The sequence below is a fragment of the Montipora capricornis genome, chromosome 4 (genome assembly GCF_036669925.1).
Source record: "Montipora capricornis isolate CH-2021 chromosome 4, ASM3666992v2, whole genome shotgun sequence".
Classification (NCBI taxonomy): domain Eukaryota; kingdom Metazoa; phylum Cnidaria; class Anthozoa; order Scleractinia; family Acroporidae; genus Montipora; species Montipora capricornis.
The window spans coordinates 8,606,613-8,624,112 of NC_090886.1; the positions used below are offsets into that span (position 1 = coordinate 8,606,613).

General features: G+C 39.9%; 3 protein-coding genes across 3 annotated transcripts in view; 2 read left to right on the forward strand and 1 right to left on the reverse strand.

Annotated features, from left to right (window-relative positions):
- Positions 1–144: 144 nt before the first annotated feature.
- LOC138046057 (uncharacterized) lies at positions 145–5,647 on the reverse strand. Its single transcript, XM_068892739.1, has 2 exons — positions 4,295–5,647; positions 145–4,155 (listed from the first exon to the last, which is right to left on the reverse strand). Exons 1-2 carry the CDS (start codon positions 5,645–5,647, stop codon positions 145–147), a joined length of 5,364 nt encoding a protein of 1,787 aa, XP_068748840.1.
- A 3,998-nt stretch (positions 5,648–9,645) lies between these two features.
- LOC138044442 (uncharacterized) lies at positions 9,646–12,440 on the forward strand. The gene has a single exon (XM_068890957.1). It carries the CDS (start codon positions 9,820–9,822, stop codon positions 10,654–10,656), a length of 837 nt encoding a protein of 278 aa, XP_068747058.1. The 5' UTR covers positions 9,646–9,819; the 3' UTR covers positions 10,657–12,440.
- Positions 12,441–14,853: 2,413 nt separating this feature from the next.
- The window catches only part of LOC138045464 (trifunctional enzyme subunit alpha, mitochondrial-like), a 44,313-nt gene continuing 41,666 nt past the window's right edge, over positions 14,854–17,500 (forward strand). The window contains exons 1-2 of the mRNA XM_068891978.1: positions 14,854–15,017; positions 16,836–16,868. Coding sequence (XP_068748079.1) covers positions 14,936–15,017; positions 16,836–16,868 — 115 coding nt within the window. The 5' untranslated portion in view covers positions 14,854–14,935. The remainder of the gene's footprint in view (positions 15,018–16,835; positions 16,869–17,500) is intronic.

Sequence of the window (17,500 nt, forward strand, 5' to 3'; positions counted from 1 at the left end):
ACTAGTTTCCAGTTTTCAACACACTCCCCCCTGATTGACGTCGATGTCAATCAAGAAAGTTTAAACAAATAAGACTGATTTAACGCAAAACCTAATTTAGCTCTTTAGCCTCAGTGTCAAACGCTCAAGATACGGTCAGACAGTTCATGAAGCAGTGATCACTGTAGGGATGTCTTCATCTCTAACTATCTGAATGTTCATTCCACTGTCAAACTGTCCTGTTCTCGCATTAGTTACGTGTTCGTCACACACGTTGATTTCAAGAGGATAGAGCTTTTGAATTGGACGTTTTAAGCGAGTCTTGCGGAGAGAATTATCTACTGTTACCACTTCTGCTGCGCGCACAACGTTGTCTTGTCCCTGCAACAGTTTCTCTACTTTCCCCATTCTCCACAGTTGTCTGGGTGTCTTGTCAGCATAGATGTGCACAACGTCGCCTACTTGAATTGTTCTTCTTGGTTCACCTCCCTTGAGTTTCTGGTACTCGCGGATACCTGTAAGATATTCATACTTCCATCGATTTCTGAAATGGGTGAGAAGACCGTCTAAATATCTCTCTCGTCTAGGCAAAGTGTTTACAGGTACTGTGATGGCAGGAGATTGATCTAGAAGTCGACGACCAATTACAAGATGAGAAGGCGTAAGTGGAGTTTCTGTTAGCTCATCGTAGACATAGGTCAATGGCCTAGAATTCAAAACGCCTTCAGTTTCGATCAGCACTGACTCTAACTCTTCATAACTCAACTTCGCATTTCCGAGCACTTTCTTGAGACACCTTTTCACAAGTTTCACACAGATTTCGAAGAATCCGCCCCACCAGCTGGCTGTGGGTACATTGAATTTCCAGTCAATGTTCCGATCAAGAGCAAACTTCTTAACCTTTGCATCTCGGAAAGTTTTCCCGTTGTCTGAAATGAACAGGGTCGGTAGTCCTCTTCTACCGAAGAATCGCTTCAGCACTCTTAAGAACGAATTGGCGGAGAGGTCTGGCGTAAGTTCAAGGTGCAAAGCTCTTGTACTAGCACATGTAAACAGAGCAATGTAACACTTGTGCATTTCTCCCTTGGATAAGTATATATTCTTCACGTACAAGGGTCCGGCAAAGTCCACACCTACTTTAGAGAAAGCCATTTCCTCTGAAACTCGGAATGCAGGTAGTGGTGGAGTAGGTGGAGAGCTGTAGGCTCTTCCTTGTAATTTCTTGCACGTAACACACTTGGAAAGTACATCCTTAACAGCTTGCCTTCCTTTGATTATCCAGAATTGTGATCGGATTTCAGTAAGAGTTTCTCCAACTCCATTGTGATTCACGTTTTCGTGGGACTGCATAATCACGAGCTTAGTGAAATGCTGCTTTCTAGGTAACAGAATGGGATGTTTTGTTGAGTATGGAAGTGAAGACTTCTGGATTCGTCCCTTGCATCGCAAAAGTCCGTTGGCATCCTTAAAGACTCCTAACTGTTCCCAAGTCGAACTTGATTTCTCCTTTTCTTCAAGTTTGGCTTGAACGTCTTTGTACCAAAGATTCGCAGCAATATTCTGATCCTCCATACTGATGTCAGTTGTTTCTATCTTCCTCTTGAGCTTCTGGATGAATTTCAGCACAAGAGCGGTTACTCTGACAAGTTTACTGAGACTACTAAATCTTTCTGGACAGATGACTTCTGAAATGTTCTGAAAGCACTGCACGGATACTGTCATAACATTTGAAATTTCAGGTTTCCTTCTCAATTCCTTTGTTACTTCTTCTGGGAATGTACTCTCACCGACTGGATTATCAGGTAGGTTTGGCCACTGAACTTCTCCTTCTTTCAGAAATGGAGCTCCCTTCCACCATAGATCACTGTGAGCGAGAACAGAACTCTTTGACCCTCGCGACGCTATGTCAGCAGGATTAGACTCAGACGGGCAATATCTCCAGTGATCCTTACTCCACAGACTTCGAATCTTCTGAACTCGATTCTGAACAAACAGCTTGAATTGTTTAAACTCTCTATTGATCCACCACCACACGATCTGAGAGTCAGTCCAATTGAAAACAGCGTCTATCTTCATAGTGCAGGTCAATGCCTCGTGCACGGCTGTCATCAAATTCGCAAGTGTCAAGGCGGCCATTAACTCCAGTCGAGGGATTGATTCACCGATCAAGGGAGCAACTCTTGTTTTGGACGCTAGAAGGCAAACAGAACTGGTTCCAGAGGTTGTCAACCTGATGTAGACATTTGCTCCATACGCAGACTTGCTAGCATCTGCGAACCCATGTAGTTGAATAGACGTGACGTCTTCGACTTGAACATCACCCAGGATGCAACGAGGTACTACAATGCTTGAGACTTCCCACATGTCTTGTAGTAACTCCTTCCAGCGCGACGCGAGACCTTCCGGCAAAGCTTCATCGCAACCAAGTTTTAAATGACAAATTTCTTGGAACATGCACTTTAAGGGTAAGGTAACTGGTGACAGCAAGCCTAATGGATCATAGAATCGAGCAGTACTGCTCAATAATGTCCGTTTAGTGAAAGTTCCCTCTAAGGCTTGTCTAGAAAAGGTAGCAAGATCAAACTCGAAATTATCTTCCATCCGATCCCATTGAACTCCCATTACTTTGACAACGGTTTCTTCGCTCACATTGTTGTTTGAATTTGACACTGTCCAATCTTCTTCCTCAATGTTCGGCTCGGTCAATGTAGGAGTAGCCTTACAAGACAGCTCCGGTTCCCAAGACAAAGATCCTTCTGCTCTTTTGATCATTTCAGTTAACTCTTCACTGTTCGATGCCCACTTTCTCATATTAAAACCTCCTTCTCTGAACCGCAACTTCAACTTGTGGTAAAGTTCAAAACACTTCGTTACCGAGTTCTCTCCAGATGCAAAGTCATCAACATACAAAGCTCTCACAACAGCAGCCACAAATTCAGGATCAATGTTCTCATACCTTGTTAAGTGGTTCCTCAATGTTACATTCAAAATAAATGGAGAGCAAACTAGACCAAAAACAAGACGAGTGAATCTCAGTGTGATCACTTCTGGGTTCGGGGAGTTGATGTCATCTACCCATAGGAACCTTAACAAGTTTCTCTCTGCTGGATTGACTTCAATGTTCAAGAATGCTTTTTCTAAATCACCAATCAAAACCACTTTATGGAGGCGAAATCTCAGCAAGACATCAAAGATCAATGGAGTTAAGGCTGGCCCTGGTAGGAGACAGTCATTCAAACTTGGTTCATTGCGGGATTTAGCACTGGCGTCATAAACCACACGTAGTTTAGTAGTGATTCTGTCTTCTTTCAATACTTCTTTATGAGGAATGTAATGTACAGTTCCAGGAAGGGTATCTAAATCATGACTCTTATCAATCAATTCAACAACACCAGCATTTAATTGTTCCTTGATGACACTGTCATATTGTTGGAGCAATTCTGGCTTGGACCTTAATCTTTGCAATGAAGAAACAAGGCGATTCTGTGCCAACAAGTAATTGTCTGGAATAATTGGGTGTTCAGTCTTGAAGGGAAGAGACACTTCATAACGGATTCCATTGAACTTCACTTTGGTAAGATAGTCTTCAAGAAAATCTCCCTCTCTATCCTTTACTCCAAGAGTGTCATAGTCCCAAAACTTACTTAGCTCCTCTTTCAGTAAGAAATCATCTGAAACTAAGTTCTCTTCAATGACTTGACATTCAGTTTTCATAACATGGGACACGTTAACAGTTGATAACTGTGTATTCGCACTTGCCGCATTCACAGGACCACTCAATACATATCCTAATCTTGTACGAATTGCCACTGGTCCATGTAGCTCCCCCCTTACCACGTGATTCTGAACCACAGACCAGTAATGATCTGCTCCAATCATGACATCAATTTCTAGATCCTCATCACCTCGTGAGTGATCAGCCAGAGGTAAGCCTTGCAGATGTGGGTAACACTGTTGTGCAATTTCAATGGTCTGGTTTGTGATGGGACCACAGATCAACTCAACTTCATAAGCATCAATGAACACTGTCAAATTGTCTTGACATTCTAATGCAAACTGAACGATGCTACATTGTTTCAATGAGGGTTCATTGTTTCCAAAAGTTTGTATTAGAACTGTATCGCTTCCAATTGGTCGTAAGCTCAATTTGCTCCTTAACCGTGAGCTTATATAGGACTTTTCGGAACATGAATCAAAAAAGGATTCTCACATTGCAAGAATTTCCTCCATGAGGACTTCTGACGTTAGCTCTGGCCGTTTGTAACAAGATGCACTTGTTATTAACGTCTTGAGTAAAATACAAGTTTGTACTCACAGTTTGTTCTTGATTGCTGTCTCTAGCCCTTCTGGTCGTGATTGGATAATCTGGATAGTGTTGAACGCTGCACAAAGCCACGTGATGTTTCCCATTACAACGATAACACCTTGCTTGACAATCTCGACTCACATGACCGCTCCTCAGACAACCAAAACATTTTCCCTTTTGACGTAGAATTTTCTTTCTAGATTCTGGATCGGTAACAACAGAACATTTGACAGTTGGATGAGGTCCATTGCAGAAAGTGCACCATTTATCCTTAGATAGCGGCAGTCTCTCGTTGTTTGCAACCAGGGTTGACGATGTGGGGGGTCTTTTGTTTTGACCTGTGCGAATTCCAAAACCAAAATCTCGTTTTTCTTTTAACTTTGTTTGCTCAGTTACCGTTCCCAAAGCACATCTTTCTCGAATTTGCAATTCTTCTGTGAAAGACTTGATGATTGTATCAAGGTCCCAATCTTCTGATGTGCCGCGACTCAGGATGAGGCGTAACTCTTGTGGGATCTTTCCCATAATTACAGGTGTCAAAAATGTTCCGTATGTCTCAGTCGAAATACCGATTCCTTTTAGACTTCTAACTGCCGCCTCCGTTCGATCCAAAAGCTGACGCAATTGCTTTAAGTCGCTCCCGTCGCTTACTTCTGGAAGCTGCATGAGCAATTCGATGTGTTTCGAAATAATGACTTGTTTATTTCCGAAGCGCTTGTCTAGAAGTTGGACCGCGTGGTCGTAATTCGAGCTTGTCAATGCTAAACCAGAAATTGTCTGGGCTGCAGAACCTTCAAGGAGCGACTTGAGATACTGGAATCTTTCCACGTCGCTTAAGGTGGTGTTTTTGTGAATGGCCGATTCAAACGATTCCCAGAAGGGATGCCAGTTGATTGGGTCGCCTGAAAATTTCCTCAATTCCAGTTTGGGCAACTTTGCGTGGGTCGGAATTATTGACGCTTTTGATTGTGTTCCCGCCTGAATACTCGAGTTAGAGTTTTGCGAGTCCAATGTCGTTCCTTGTATATCCTGACCCTTTCCAGTATTTTCCTCAGCTTCTATTGCCGTTTCTAGGTCGACTATACAGGCTTGAATAGCGCTGGCGAAGTCACAGCTATTGTTCACGTCTTCTTCTATTTTCGTTTCGTCTACCAAATCGATAATTTCACTGTCCAATATTTTGAGCTCCGACAATTTATCCAGCAGGGTACATCGCAAGGATTTGAGCTTCTTCAAAACGGTAGGATCTCCCCGTTTATCAATTTGTTCCTGTGCCGCGAGGATTGTTTTCCTAACAAATGCGCGATGACTTTCGCGGACCATGGATTTCTTCTTCAGTCGTTTCTTGGGTTCCGACGACATGTTTACACGAGGTTAATTCATTTTTTCACTCTTTCAATCCTTCACTCCCGGGTCTCGGCACCAAATGTTTTAATGATCCAAACTCTTTAATGATAGATGACTTCCTTTTAGAATACAATTCCTGGTAGAGACGATTTCCTAAGATTTCCGAGATATAATTCCGCCAACACACAAAATATATTACCGCCAAAAAACTCGATAAGATCTAATTCCTGTCACATGTCAATCAAAACTAAAGCTCGTGTAACACTAGTTTCCAGTTTTCAACAACATACATACATATATACATTAACTTTATTTATCTCTAAATTCAGTCTAGGCTTACAAAGTTCGTGTTTTATCGCAAACGTAACTATCGAACCAAAAGACATCAGAGCAAACAATTCCTTACTCAAACTTTAATATATTTGAATGGACCAATCTTAGCATGCATGCATTTCCACAGATATTCCTTTACCCTAACTTAAATAAAGTGTTTGCAGTTTTAATAAAAAGAGAGAGGTCGGACAAAAATCTAAAACCCTCAGTTGTAAAATACTTGGCAAACACATATTCATCAGTTGACTGAGTGAAATCTAACACTGAACTTTCATGTCATTAAGAGGAAAAACCTGAACTGGCTCCGGCGAGCGAGATCTACAACGAAATAATGAAAACAGAGCTCTTTTGAACTGTGGCATTTTAAATGCATATAACAATGGATTTATGAGAGAGTTTGCGTAAAATAAGCAATATAGGGAATATGTTAAGGACGTTCGCGCCCAAAACGTTCCCACGTACAGATTTTTTTAAAACTTGCCACGCAGAAAGGCTATGATCTACTTTTGCCAAAAAGGCAAAAAAAATGGGGGGTCACCGTGCTCGTTTTCGAGATCATGAGGTGCACTTTTAGAAGCTTGCGTTATTTTAAGACGATCTTAGCTTACAACTGTCAGCAATAAAAAAGCTACATCAGTGAAATTTAGATCAGGTAAACGTACTCAATTCAACATAACTAATATAACTAAACAAACTTTTGCAGCTGATGTCTTTTTCTGAGGTAATATAGACCTTGAAAAACGACTACATATTAGTCTAAGAAAGAAAACTTCGGTCGCACGAGAGCATAATATAATATTGTTAAAATAGACAAAATCAGAAAAGGAAGTGATCTACGGAAAGAAAAATGGGGGTCACCGAGCATTCAAGAGAGTGAAATCGCTGCGAAGTTCTCAAAGCCATTGTCTTTTCGCACTGTCACGCCATTGCGTGACATTTCCGAGAAGACCTGCGTCCACAGCTATCCCATAATGCCACATGCTTTCACGTTCCATTCTTGTGGAATTAGCATCGTGTTTACCTTCGTGGTCCGCGATGCATGACGTATGCGTGACATGCGTGAAAAAATGCGCAGTAGCAATGGGCGCGAACGTCCTTAAATGGAACCTTGTTTGATTAGAAATGGTTTGTAACCATTCGCCTGAAGAAACGTAAGAACAATATGGAGTCGGAATTCCAATGGACAGTAGTAGTATTACCGATACAATTGTTACAATGAACAGTGTCTTGGTCAGTTTTCTTTCTCTACTGATTGCACATTGATGTTGAGGATGAGTTCCACAGTAAAGTTCAATAACGATGGACGAGTAAGAAAGAAGGATAATAGAAAGATAACCAATTAGGGACAAGGCGTATGCATCTTGCAGGGAAAAAAAAAAGTGATATCTAAGCGAAGTGCTGAAAAAGCGATGGCTGTATACAGGGCAGCTGTAAACCAAACACCCGCAGTAACAGCTGCTCCAAACACTCTCTTTTTATGAGGCGTTGCTTGAATGGACGAAAAGTTGCGTGCATCCGCTCCAAAGAAATAGCAACAAGGCTTGTTACAGAGGCTGCTGGAAAGAAGTATGCCAAACTTGAAATAACTATTGAGATCTCAGATCTCCAAAAGGAACAATCGTTACCCAATACCTAAAGCTTAACGATTGGAACCGCCAGGCTGATCACCAGGTACACGCTACGCGGCCTCTAAGTGGCGCATTGACATCGACGCTTGGACGCTTATCTTTAAAATACAATTTTATGGGGAAACAGCTTTAGTTTCAACAGTTTTACACTATGCACACATTTCTGGGTTGTTTTACTGAGTTTGTCTGCTAAATGTCTTGTAAAAGCACGCACAAAATCATTGACTTTTGTTTACGTTCTTTCTTACAGGATCCTTATAATCTACCCAAAATGCTTCGATGCTGTTATACGTCCCTTTAACTGAGAGATCGAAAATAATTTATGCCTTAGTTACACGTTTGTCAAAGAGCGGAAATCGAAATGTTTCGACTATGTTTAGGTTTCGAAACTTGGCTGTTTTCTATGAACGATATTTGCCAATAATTTTATTCATATAGACTACATTCTTTATTTGTCGAGTCCTTTAAACTTTTTAGGTCCAAGTTCAAGATCACTCGCTCATGTCGCTCTAACCAACTGAGTTATGAAGCCACTGACGTTGGGAGCTGGTCCGTGATTTGTGGGTTCTAATGTTCCCGTGAGGAATGAATCAACGATGAAATGATATATGAAATGGATCATATATGAACTGTGGATATGTTTTCTATGAACGATATTTGCCAATAATTTGATACATATAGACTACATTCTTTATTTCTCGAATCCTTTAAATTTTTTAGGTCCAAGTTCAAGATCACTCGCTCATGTCGCTCTAACCAACTGAGCTATGAAGCCACTGACGTTGGGGAGCTGGTCATTTGTGGGTTCTCATGTTCCCGTGAGGAATGAATCAACGATGAAATGATATATGAAATGGATCATATATGAGCTGTGGATATGAAATCAAGTGAAAACATGATCCTCGCAGTTATGAACGCAATGATTTTTGCAATTGCGTAAAGAAGCCTGAAAATTTCAGGACTTGAACCCGTGACCTCGCGATACCTGTGCCACGCTCCAACCAATTAAGCTATGAAGCCACTGACGTTGGGAGCTGGTCATTTGTGGGTTCTAAAATTAATGTTCCCGTGAGGAAAAAATCAACGATGAAATGAGGTCCTGAATTTTTCAGGCTTCCTTACGCAATTGCAAAAATTGCGTTCGTAACTGCGAGGATCACAGCTATCAATACAATGATTCTCCGTAGATTAAATATTCGTTACAAGTAGGTAAAATTCAAACTATCCAACAGTATTACAGAAACTACAAGTGAAATAACGGTTAAAAGTTTATAAGTGTTATGCTAAACCGACATGATAAATTTTTAAGTTCGGCCTTTCAACCGCTCAATCTGGAAGCTCTCCTTCATTTTTAGTTGATAGAAAGAAGTAGTATTATCAATAATTTTGAAGCAAGTAGCATCACAATTATCCCGACAATTTTTAGAAAAACTAAGATGCTTGAAAATATGAGAATTTTCGCTGGTTTTCCTAAGGCCCTGTTTTCAAGCAGGTAGGGTAACTCTAGTGAGTGGTTTCCCCTAGCACTCATACATTTCTTCTTTTTTTCATCGACGTGTTTACAAGGCAGCTAGGGTTACCCTGGCGCTACGGCAACCCTATGTGAGTGCTAGAGTTACCCTAGCTGCCTTGTAAACGCTCTGCTAGGGACAACTCGCCTACCTGGGACAACTTTTTAGCGGTTTTCATTGTGTTTGCGATGCTGGCGGTTACCAAGCACGCAAAGTTGTCCCGGGTTAACGCCTAGTTTTCATATGTCGGGAAAATCCCAGACGATCGGGGATTTCGCAGTTTCCCAACCGGCAAAATCTGGGACGGTCAGGAAATTGCAAAATCCCCGATCGTCTGGGATTTTCCCGACACATGAAAACTAGGCTTAACCCTACCTCTGAAAAATGGCTTGTAAACCCGGGCTATCTTTGACCCTTCAGCTAAGGTAATCCTAGCAGTAGGGTTACCCTACCTGCTTTGTAAACAGACTTCCCGCCAAAAAAGCTGTGCGCGACTTTGGGCTCAGCTTACATGAAGGTGGATCGGTAGTAACCGAGCAAAGATGACTACAGACTTGATAGGCTATCAAATGATATGAAAGGACCCTTTCAAATGGTTTCTGAATGTTAATTCTTCAGCGAAAATCATATCAGGAACATCATCATACTGGTACAGCGGTTTACATTTCAGAAGATCCTCGACAGGTGGCAAATATCGAGGATCTCCGGTGCATGCATGGAGCTGTTACTTATCTCAATGTTTCTTCTTGGTTTCTGGATGAACGTGAAGTTTGCGTTTCAAAGCAAGGAAAAGTGGTTCAACCTCTATGCTTTGAGAAATCTGGTTAAACTTCAGTTGACTTCAAATATATTTAACATTGCTATTCATCTTTTGCTAGTGATTCCTTGGCCTTACTTTGGATACACATTAAATCCAGGGAATTTCTTATGGACCATTAAGAATCCTGTCTTTTGCAGATTATTCATTGTGGTGGAAGACTTGATTTCGATATTCTGCTCGGTCAGTGCAGTTGTTATTTTTGGGACAAATCCAAAGATACAAGAATTAGGACAGGAAAGGATTCGGAAGATGGCTTTTTGTGCAAGCTGGTGCTGGATAAGTGTTGGCTTGGGCGCAATGTTTGTAAGCAGTTTCAGAGAAATCGTTCCTCTGTTGAAACATGGAAACTGCCCTTCGCATCCTTTCATAATTCTTTGTGGTCGGAAAGAGATAAAATATCTGTTTACAACCTTTGCAATGTTATCATTTGTTTTGTTTGTTGGTATGCAACGCAGAAAAAGTCTGCGTTTTCCCGAGTGTGGGAATCATAAGAGCATAACGAATTCCTCCCTTAAATGGTTATGCATATCACATAACTTTTGCACCAGCTGTGTGCTGGCATTTGTTTTTTTGTACATACCAGTCTATATCTTCGGAGAGCCATTCTTAAGTGCTGTGACCTATAACTTAGGAAGACACTATTTTGATGTCACAACTCTAGCATTGAGTGTTAGTTTGCCAGCCTTCTGGGCAAATATTCATGCTAGCAGTGACAGCAGTGTGGTTGAATGAGGCTCTTCCAGGGTAAATTCCATCAAGCGACTTGGCCTAAAAGTAGCAACAGCACGACAAATGACCCCCCCTCCCTGGCAGGGCTTCTTGAATACAATGGTTTGGAATCCTCCTTTTGAGATCAAAGGCTCTGTGAGTCAACAATTGATGGGAATTTACTTGTGGATTGTTGTGTGACATGTTGTGTGACTCATTACATCAAAGCATTTGCTACTTATTTGCAACAATAAGGTAACGGCAGGTGTTTATGCTTGCTTGAGGACTTGCATTGGGGGACACTGTGACGTTAATAGTCTGTATTCCAAGACACAAGTGACGTTAAAACCCGGGGGAGGGGGGGCACTCCTATATATAAAAAACGGGGGCACTCGTTGTACCTTTTAGGGGTTAAAAAAGCTACGTCCTAGGGTGCTCAGCCTCAAAAGGTCCACAGCAGGAGCTTTAGTGGTACCTTTTAGGGTACATGCTTACCCTGAGGGCAGCCTCCTTTGTATGTTTGTTTTCATTCACAGAGCTATAAGGAATGACGACCCGAAAAAATAGAATGCGATATTTTTTTAAAGATTGCTTTTACAACAAAGCTAACAGTGTCTTCTTATTAAGACTGAAGGCAATTCTAAATGAAAGACCAGTTCAAAACAAATCTATAGACACTTGATTCAACATGGGCACATCTACTGTTAACCTTGTATATGTGTGTGTGTGTGTCTGGAACACATGCTTATGGTTACAATTTTTACCATGTTAAAAATAATGTACGTTTCTTTTATACAAAACCATAAGCAACCAAATTGAACTCAATTACCCTCTATTCCTAGCAATTAATTAAAATTAAGAACAATAATGTAAGAGGTACATATAAAGCTCAATAAAATAGCACTAGTTAAGCTTATTAATTAATAAAGAAGTTACTGTAATTTGAGGGTTATATTCTTGTGTTTCTAACAAGTACCCAATTTATTTTTTAATCATTTTTAAAATGGTACTATGATCAAAAAAATCAAATCTCTTTTTTCTTTGGATTTCAAAACTATGTTAACTAAATACTAAGTGACCCTAGTTCTTTAAGCCTTAATTAAAAAAAGAGACCTTTTTATTTTAACTGAAATTTGCCTTTTTAATTGTCTGCCATTACTTACTTTTAAATCTTGGGAGAGCTGGGTCAAGGAGAAAATGATGTTAAAGACTTTTGATGTGTAGTTTAAGAATGCAATGTGTTTGTACCATGACTGAATTAATATTCAGCTCAGGAGTTTCGGGCTTTCAAATTTTAAACTCATGTTTTGCAGACATAATAAACTGCATTTACACGCTGAAATTTTAAGCTAATGAGTGAATGACATCACTTTTCCCTAGATCCAACCCGCTGAGGTTCAGTTGGTCAGTTTTGAATATGAGTAATGGTGGACTGTGAAATCCAAAACTTCCACTCAAAGTAAACAGCCTTTGGATAAAAATGAAAGCTCAAAATTTTGCAAGGCAGGTTTTAAGCAAACACACTTTCAAAATCTGACGACAAAAATGACGTGACTTTTTGATCATAGTACCACTTTAATATTATTGTTTCGTTACGTTTCCTTGAAACCTTGTTATAATGTAAAAAGGTGACGTGTCTTTAACTTAAATAAAAAAATGAAAATAAAGTGTAAAGTTGAAAGATTCTCCTTGCAGGGTTTGGGTGTTGACGGGGTGTGAAACTTGCATAAGAATGATGGGTGGCCTGCGTAGCAAGCATTTCTGTTGGGTTTTTGTGCAGTCAAAACATCGAAAATGCCTGCTTCTCAATAGTTCTTTTCTGTGCCCCAGGGAAACGCTTGCTATGCAGGTTAAATGATGGGGTGCTCATTGTCCCTCCTCAGGACTAATTAGCTCCTTGGGTTCTCAAGAAAAATGCCTTGGTTTATTAGTCAGTGTATCTCATGGCAGTATACTTTTAATAAGATTTGAAGCATGTGGTTAAGTAATGTTAGCACTGGGTGGAGGTTGTGAAGGGGCCAAAGTCCCCATTTCCCAAGGGAGGTGTGAGAAAAATTTTTGAAATCAGGAAGCTAAGAAATGCCGTTTCTGGGGATTTGAGAGAGAAACACACAAGTTGTGTTTTTAAAATTTTAAACAGTAATTTTAAACAATTTGAAACATTTACTGTTTTAACAGTTTCGACTGAACAATAATTAATTGAATTGAGTTGCCAATTCCTTTTCTCCGAAAATCAAAACAGTGTAAACTATGTAGTGAGTGCCCAACAATCAATATTTTATTGAAGATTGATTCCTGGATAGTTAGAACACAAATTAATGAAAGAGCTGTGAAGTGATCCTTGTACTTCTGTAGACAATTTAAGCAATTGTCTCTTGTAGAAAATTCAGGTGACTTAAATGCAACTCAAGCCCATGACCTGAAAGAGTGAAATGATTCTCCCACTTACCTTGACAATTCGCCCTTGTCACACGGTGGCCATATTGTCGCGGGAGACCAAAAAAGCTTTGTTTTACCACGGCAAGCCTCGCAGTGGAAACCATAGGGGTGAGGCTTGGCGTGGTAAAACGAAGCTTTTTTGGTCTCCTGGGACAATATGGCCGCCGTGTGACGAGGGTGAATAGACCTCTTTACAGTTGTGTGCTTAGTTACCTGGCCTTTAAATGAAAGTGAGGCTGGTGTTGACCTTATTATGATACAGACCTCCCTCCTTTTCTTATGTTATAATTAATGATGATGTTGTCATGCTAATTAGTAAGAGTTTGCCTAAGAAAAGCAGTGAGTTTTTTATCAAAACAAGGTCAACACCAGCCTCACTTTCATTCATAGGCCAGGAAACTAAGCACACAACTGTAAAATATTTTACAGTTGTGTGCTTAGTTTCCTGGCCTATAAAAGAAAGTGAGGCTGGATTATATGGTCTATTTTTCAGGTGTCTATAAGAGATGCAGGGCTGTCACCCCCCAAACTCTTCAACTATTGAGAAATTTTTAAAAGTTATTTTATTTTTTATTAATTTGCAATATTGTTTACAGTACACAGTATTTACAATAGTAAAACTGACGACCCCACTGATAATGTTACCAGAAATAAGAGTGTCAACAATTCGCTTCACAGTTACAGTACTTACAAAACTAACACAAACTACCGGACTATCCCCCCCCCGCCCCCTTCAAAAAGGAAATTACCCTTACATACTTACAAATTCAACTGTTGAGAATTGACAGGGATGGGATAATAGATGACTTCATAACACTTGTGACATCAGTTCTGATGACGTTGTACAGTATTTCGCCTTTTAAGCAAAAGGAAACTACACTGTCACACAACCTGGGCAAAAGTAAAAAAAGGTGCAAAAAAGATGTCATTAGCATTGCAACATTTGCTCAAATTCTAATCCGTCAATAGCAATGCTTGCAAGAACGGTTTACTTGAGTTTATGAGGAAAATAAACGTTCAAATTTTGTTATCACCGCGGCGATGTTAAAATAACTCAAAAAAACACAAAGTATCAGAAAATTTTACTGATTGTTGTGAAAGTGGATTCTCGCTAGAAATGACAAACTTCGGCAATCAATTGGGAAATTTTAGATCGTAATCTTGAAGTCGGGAGATTCGGTCCAAAATCTGGAGTCTCCCAGATTATCTGGGAGTGGCATGACTATTCCATTGGTGGGGGGTAGGCCGGGTGAAGGGTACCATAGCTGAAACAACCCAAACCTTTACAACAATGCTAACCTTAGCCCTAAACACTATCCCCACCCCTGGAATAGTCATACCGTCTGGTAGAGTTGACAGCCCTGGAGATGTACCATAAATTGTTGCCTAAAATTGCCCAGATAAGAGGGAGGATCACTTCACTCTTTGGTCGATAACTTGGACTTCAAATAAACATTTCTTTCGTACACAAATTGATATTTACTAAATAAAAACACCAAGAACAACTTGAAAATTATGATCGAAAAAATTATGAGTGAGTGATGTGAATTTATATTAATTTTGTTGATAACGTTCTTGTAGCTGTCACTATTGTTCTTTCTCAAGCTCTTTTGATTGATTTAATGGCAATTATTTATAATACTCCAAGAATCATGGACTGTTCAAAGGTCATTCAAGAGCTTAGTGAACTGGGAACGGGACTGAACTTTGAGCCTATCCGCGCCAAGGGCATCACGGGCAAAACGTTACGTTGACAATTGCGCATGCGTGAATAGGCGAAAACCCCGCAGAAGTTTGAAGACGGGAGGTGAACAGGAATACCCAGTTAATGTGAAAGTTCCCGAAAGTTTTTGGAGTAATCGCAATGCTCTCTTCTGCTCTCCGGCTGGGAATTAGGCAGGTTTCAGTCACCGCTAAGAGACGTCTTTTACCAACGATCAATGCAGGTGAGCCTATTGCTCTGAGACACTTTCACTTTGGTTGCAGAAGTTTTTCACGTGGAACTTACAGCATACTTCAAGAAAATTGACTTGATATTGTCTACTCACGATTGCTCTTTTATTCTTAAGTTTTTCGAGGTTTTCTTCCTTTTCCTTACATATTTGGGGAGATTAAGGCGAAGAATTTTTGAGAAGGAGAATATAAAGTGACTAGCAAACGAGAAAAGTGTGCTTTCCACCAAAGTTCACGGAATTAAGCTTATGTGTACTTTTCTGTAACATCGCCACACCAGCAGATCCACCCCCCCAAGCTACTCGCAAGAAAAGCTATTGTCTCTCTAAAAAAGTTTTATTCCAGTTGCTACCCCTTAGAATATTAAACCTTAGACCCGTACAAACAGAGATCTCTGTTCAAAGCTTTTGAGCTTTTATTCTTTTAAGTTGCTGCCATTTCAAGTTTGTACTTTCTTGGTCACGAAAAATGTACACTGACTTGGTGCCTACTTGGCGACACGCAGGTTGAGAATAACTCGAATAATGCTGGCTGCCTGGTCATGTTTGTCCCACGGGCAGACAACCCTAAGGATGCGAGAGCGTGTAACGTCACATTATTTTGAGACAGTTGTAACGGCCTATTCAACTAATCGAGGAAAATGTTCCATAAAAAACTTCAAATCACAATGTTTCTTTTCAAAAACTCATTTTATGGACAGTCAGATAAATAAAGTTCACTCACCTACTATTTTCTGCGTTGTCCTGAGTGATTTGATGGGTTTTTGGGACGCTTCGATTTCCTCTTCAGATCACACGGGTCGTCACATAAAATATAAATAGACAAGGCGTGCAACTTCAAACACCGCTCACGGCCGAGTGCCTCCAGAATTTAGCTGAATTTCTCCCACTTCCAAAGGTCGCTTGCCTCCCAACTTTGGGCACGTAGAAAGTCGATAATTTTACTAGCATCGTGCGAAAAATCATCAAATTTACACAGCTCTGCAACCTCAAAATCCTGCTCAATTTTCAAGCTTTGCTCAGGTTTTTGTTATTGCCAGATTATGTGGACAGAAGTCATGCATCATTGAATTTGATCAAATCAAATTAACCAATCAAAAAGTGCAGATTTTCCCTGAGTCAGGGACAAAATTGTAAATCAGAACTTTATTTATCTGGCTGTCCATAAAATGAGTTTTTGAAAAGAAACATTGCGATTTGAAGTTTTTTTATGGAACATTTTTCCTCAATTAGTTGAATCGGCTGTTACAACTGTCTCAAAATAACGTGACGTCACACGCTCTCGCATCCTTAGAGCTGACTGCCTGTCCCGTTAAATTACCGTTATTGAAGTTAGCACCTGCTTTTGTAACAATAGAATGATACAATACAATAATAATAATAATAATAATAATACTATACAGTACTTTGTTTACCCTCATGGTCACATAGAGCAAAGAACTCTGGAAAAAGGATCTGTTGTCTTGGGATCACTCAAGTAGATTAAATTTATTTTAATAAACAATAAAATGAAGCCTGACAACAAGACTAGCATCACAACCTTGAAGTCATAAAAAAATTGAACCCAAAATTTCAATGTTATTTTGTCCAGCAGTGGGCATGTACATCTGTATGGCTGTTACGGAAATGGACTGAAATAGATGTATTTTTTAGGGTTATACAGTACAAATAAGCATGGTGGTCCCCTTTCATACACATTTCCATCATCTTCTTGACTTATGACAAGAGGTCAGAGAATCCTCTTTATCCTGATAATTGAATTCTTCTTCTCTAAGAACAAAAACATTCACTTTTGTTGTTTTCTTGGCTTAGGGACTTTTTTCCGCTCCAACCAAACTGCAACAGGTGAGAAAAATAAATTCAACTGCAACGTAACCTGTTTTCTAAATATTTTCCAGTTCATTTGGTCAGTGATTGTGTACATGTAAATACAAGATACCAATTTAATAAATTAAAATAACAAAAAAGTGGTAGCTGATGTGAAAATGTGGATAATATCAATACATTACTAAATCTAATAGACGTAGCTTCAACGATGTGGTGACTATTTTGAATTCTATTGTTCCAATAGTTATTATGGGATACCTAGGGGGAAATATAAATTAATTTGCCCCTGAGCATCTCATTATTTTATTTTTAAAGAATAGAAATTAAAATGGCTGCCAAATCGTTGAAGTAGTCTATCGAAAGGAAACATTTATGAAAATCTGAGGTATCTGAAGAAAATCTCTTGAATTGGAGTACAGTACCGTGCAAATGTAAGTTGACAGTCCCTCAAAGCTCGATCCGCGAAATTCGATTCTCGAATCTCGATCCGCGATCGTGAAAAGGACATGTAATTTGATACCGAATGTCTGCAAATATTAAAGGCGGCCGCGTGTCAAAAGCTTTTGTCTAATGCTATTGTTTCGCTTTCGAGAAGTCTCACCTCACCTCGAGACTTCTGATCGAGATCCTTGAAAAAAATTTCGAGGGTC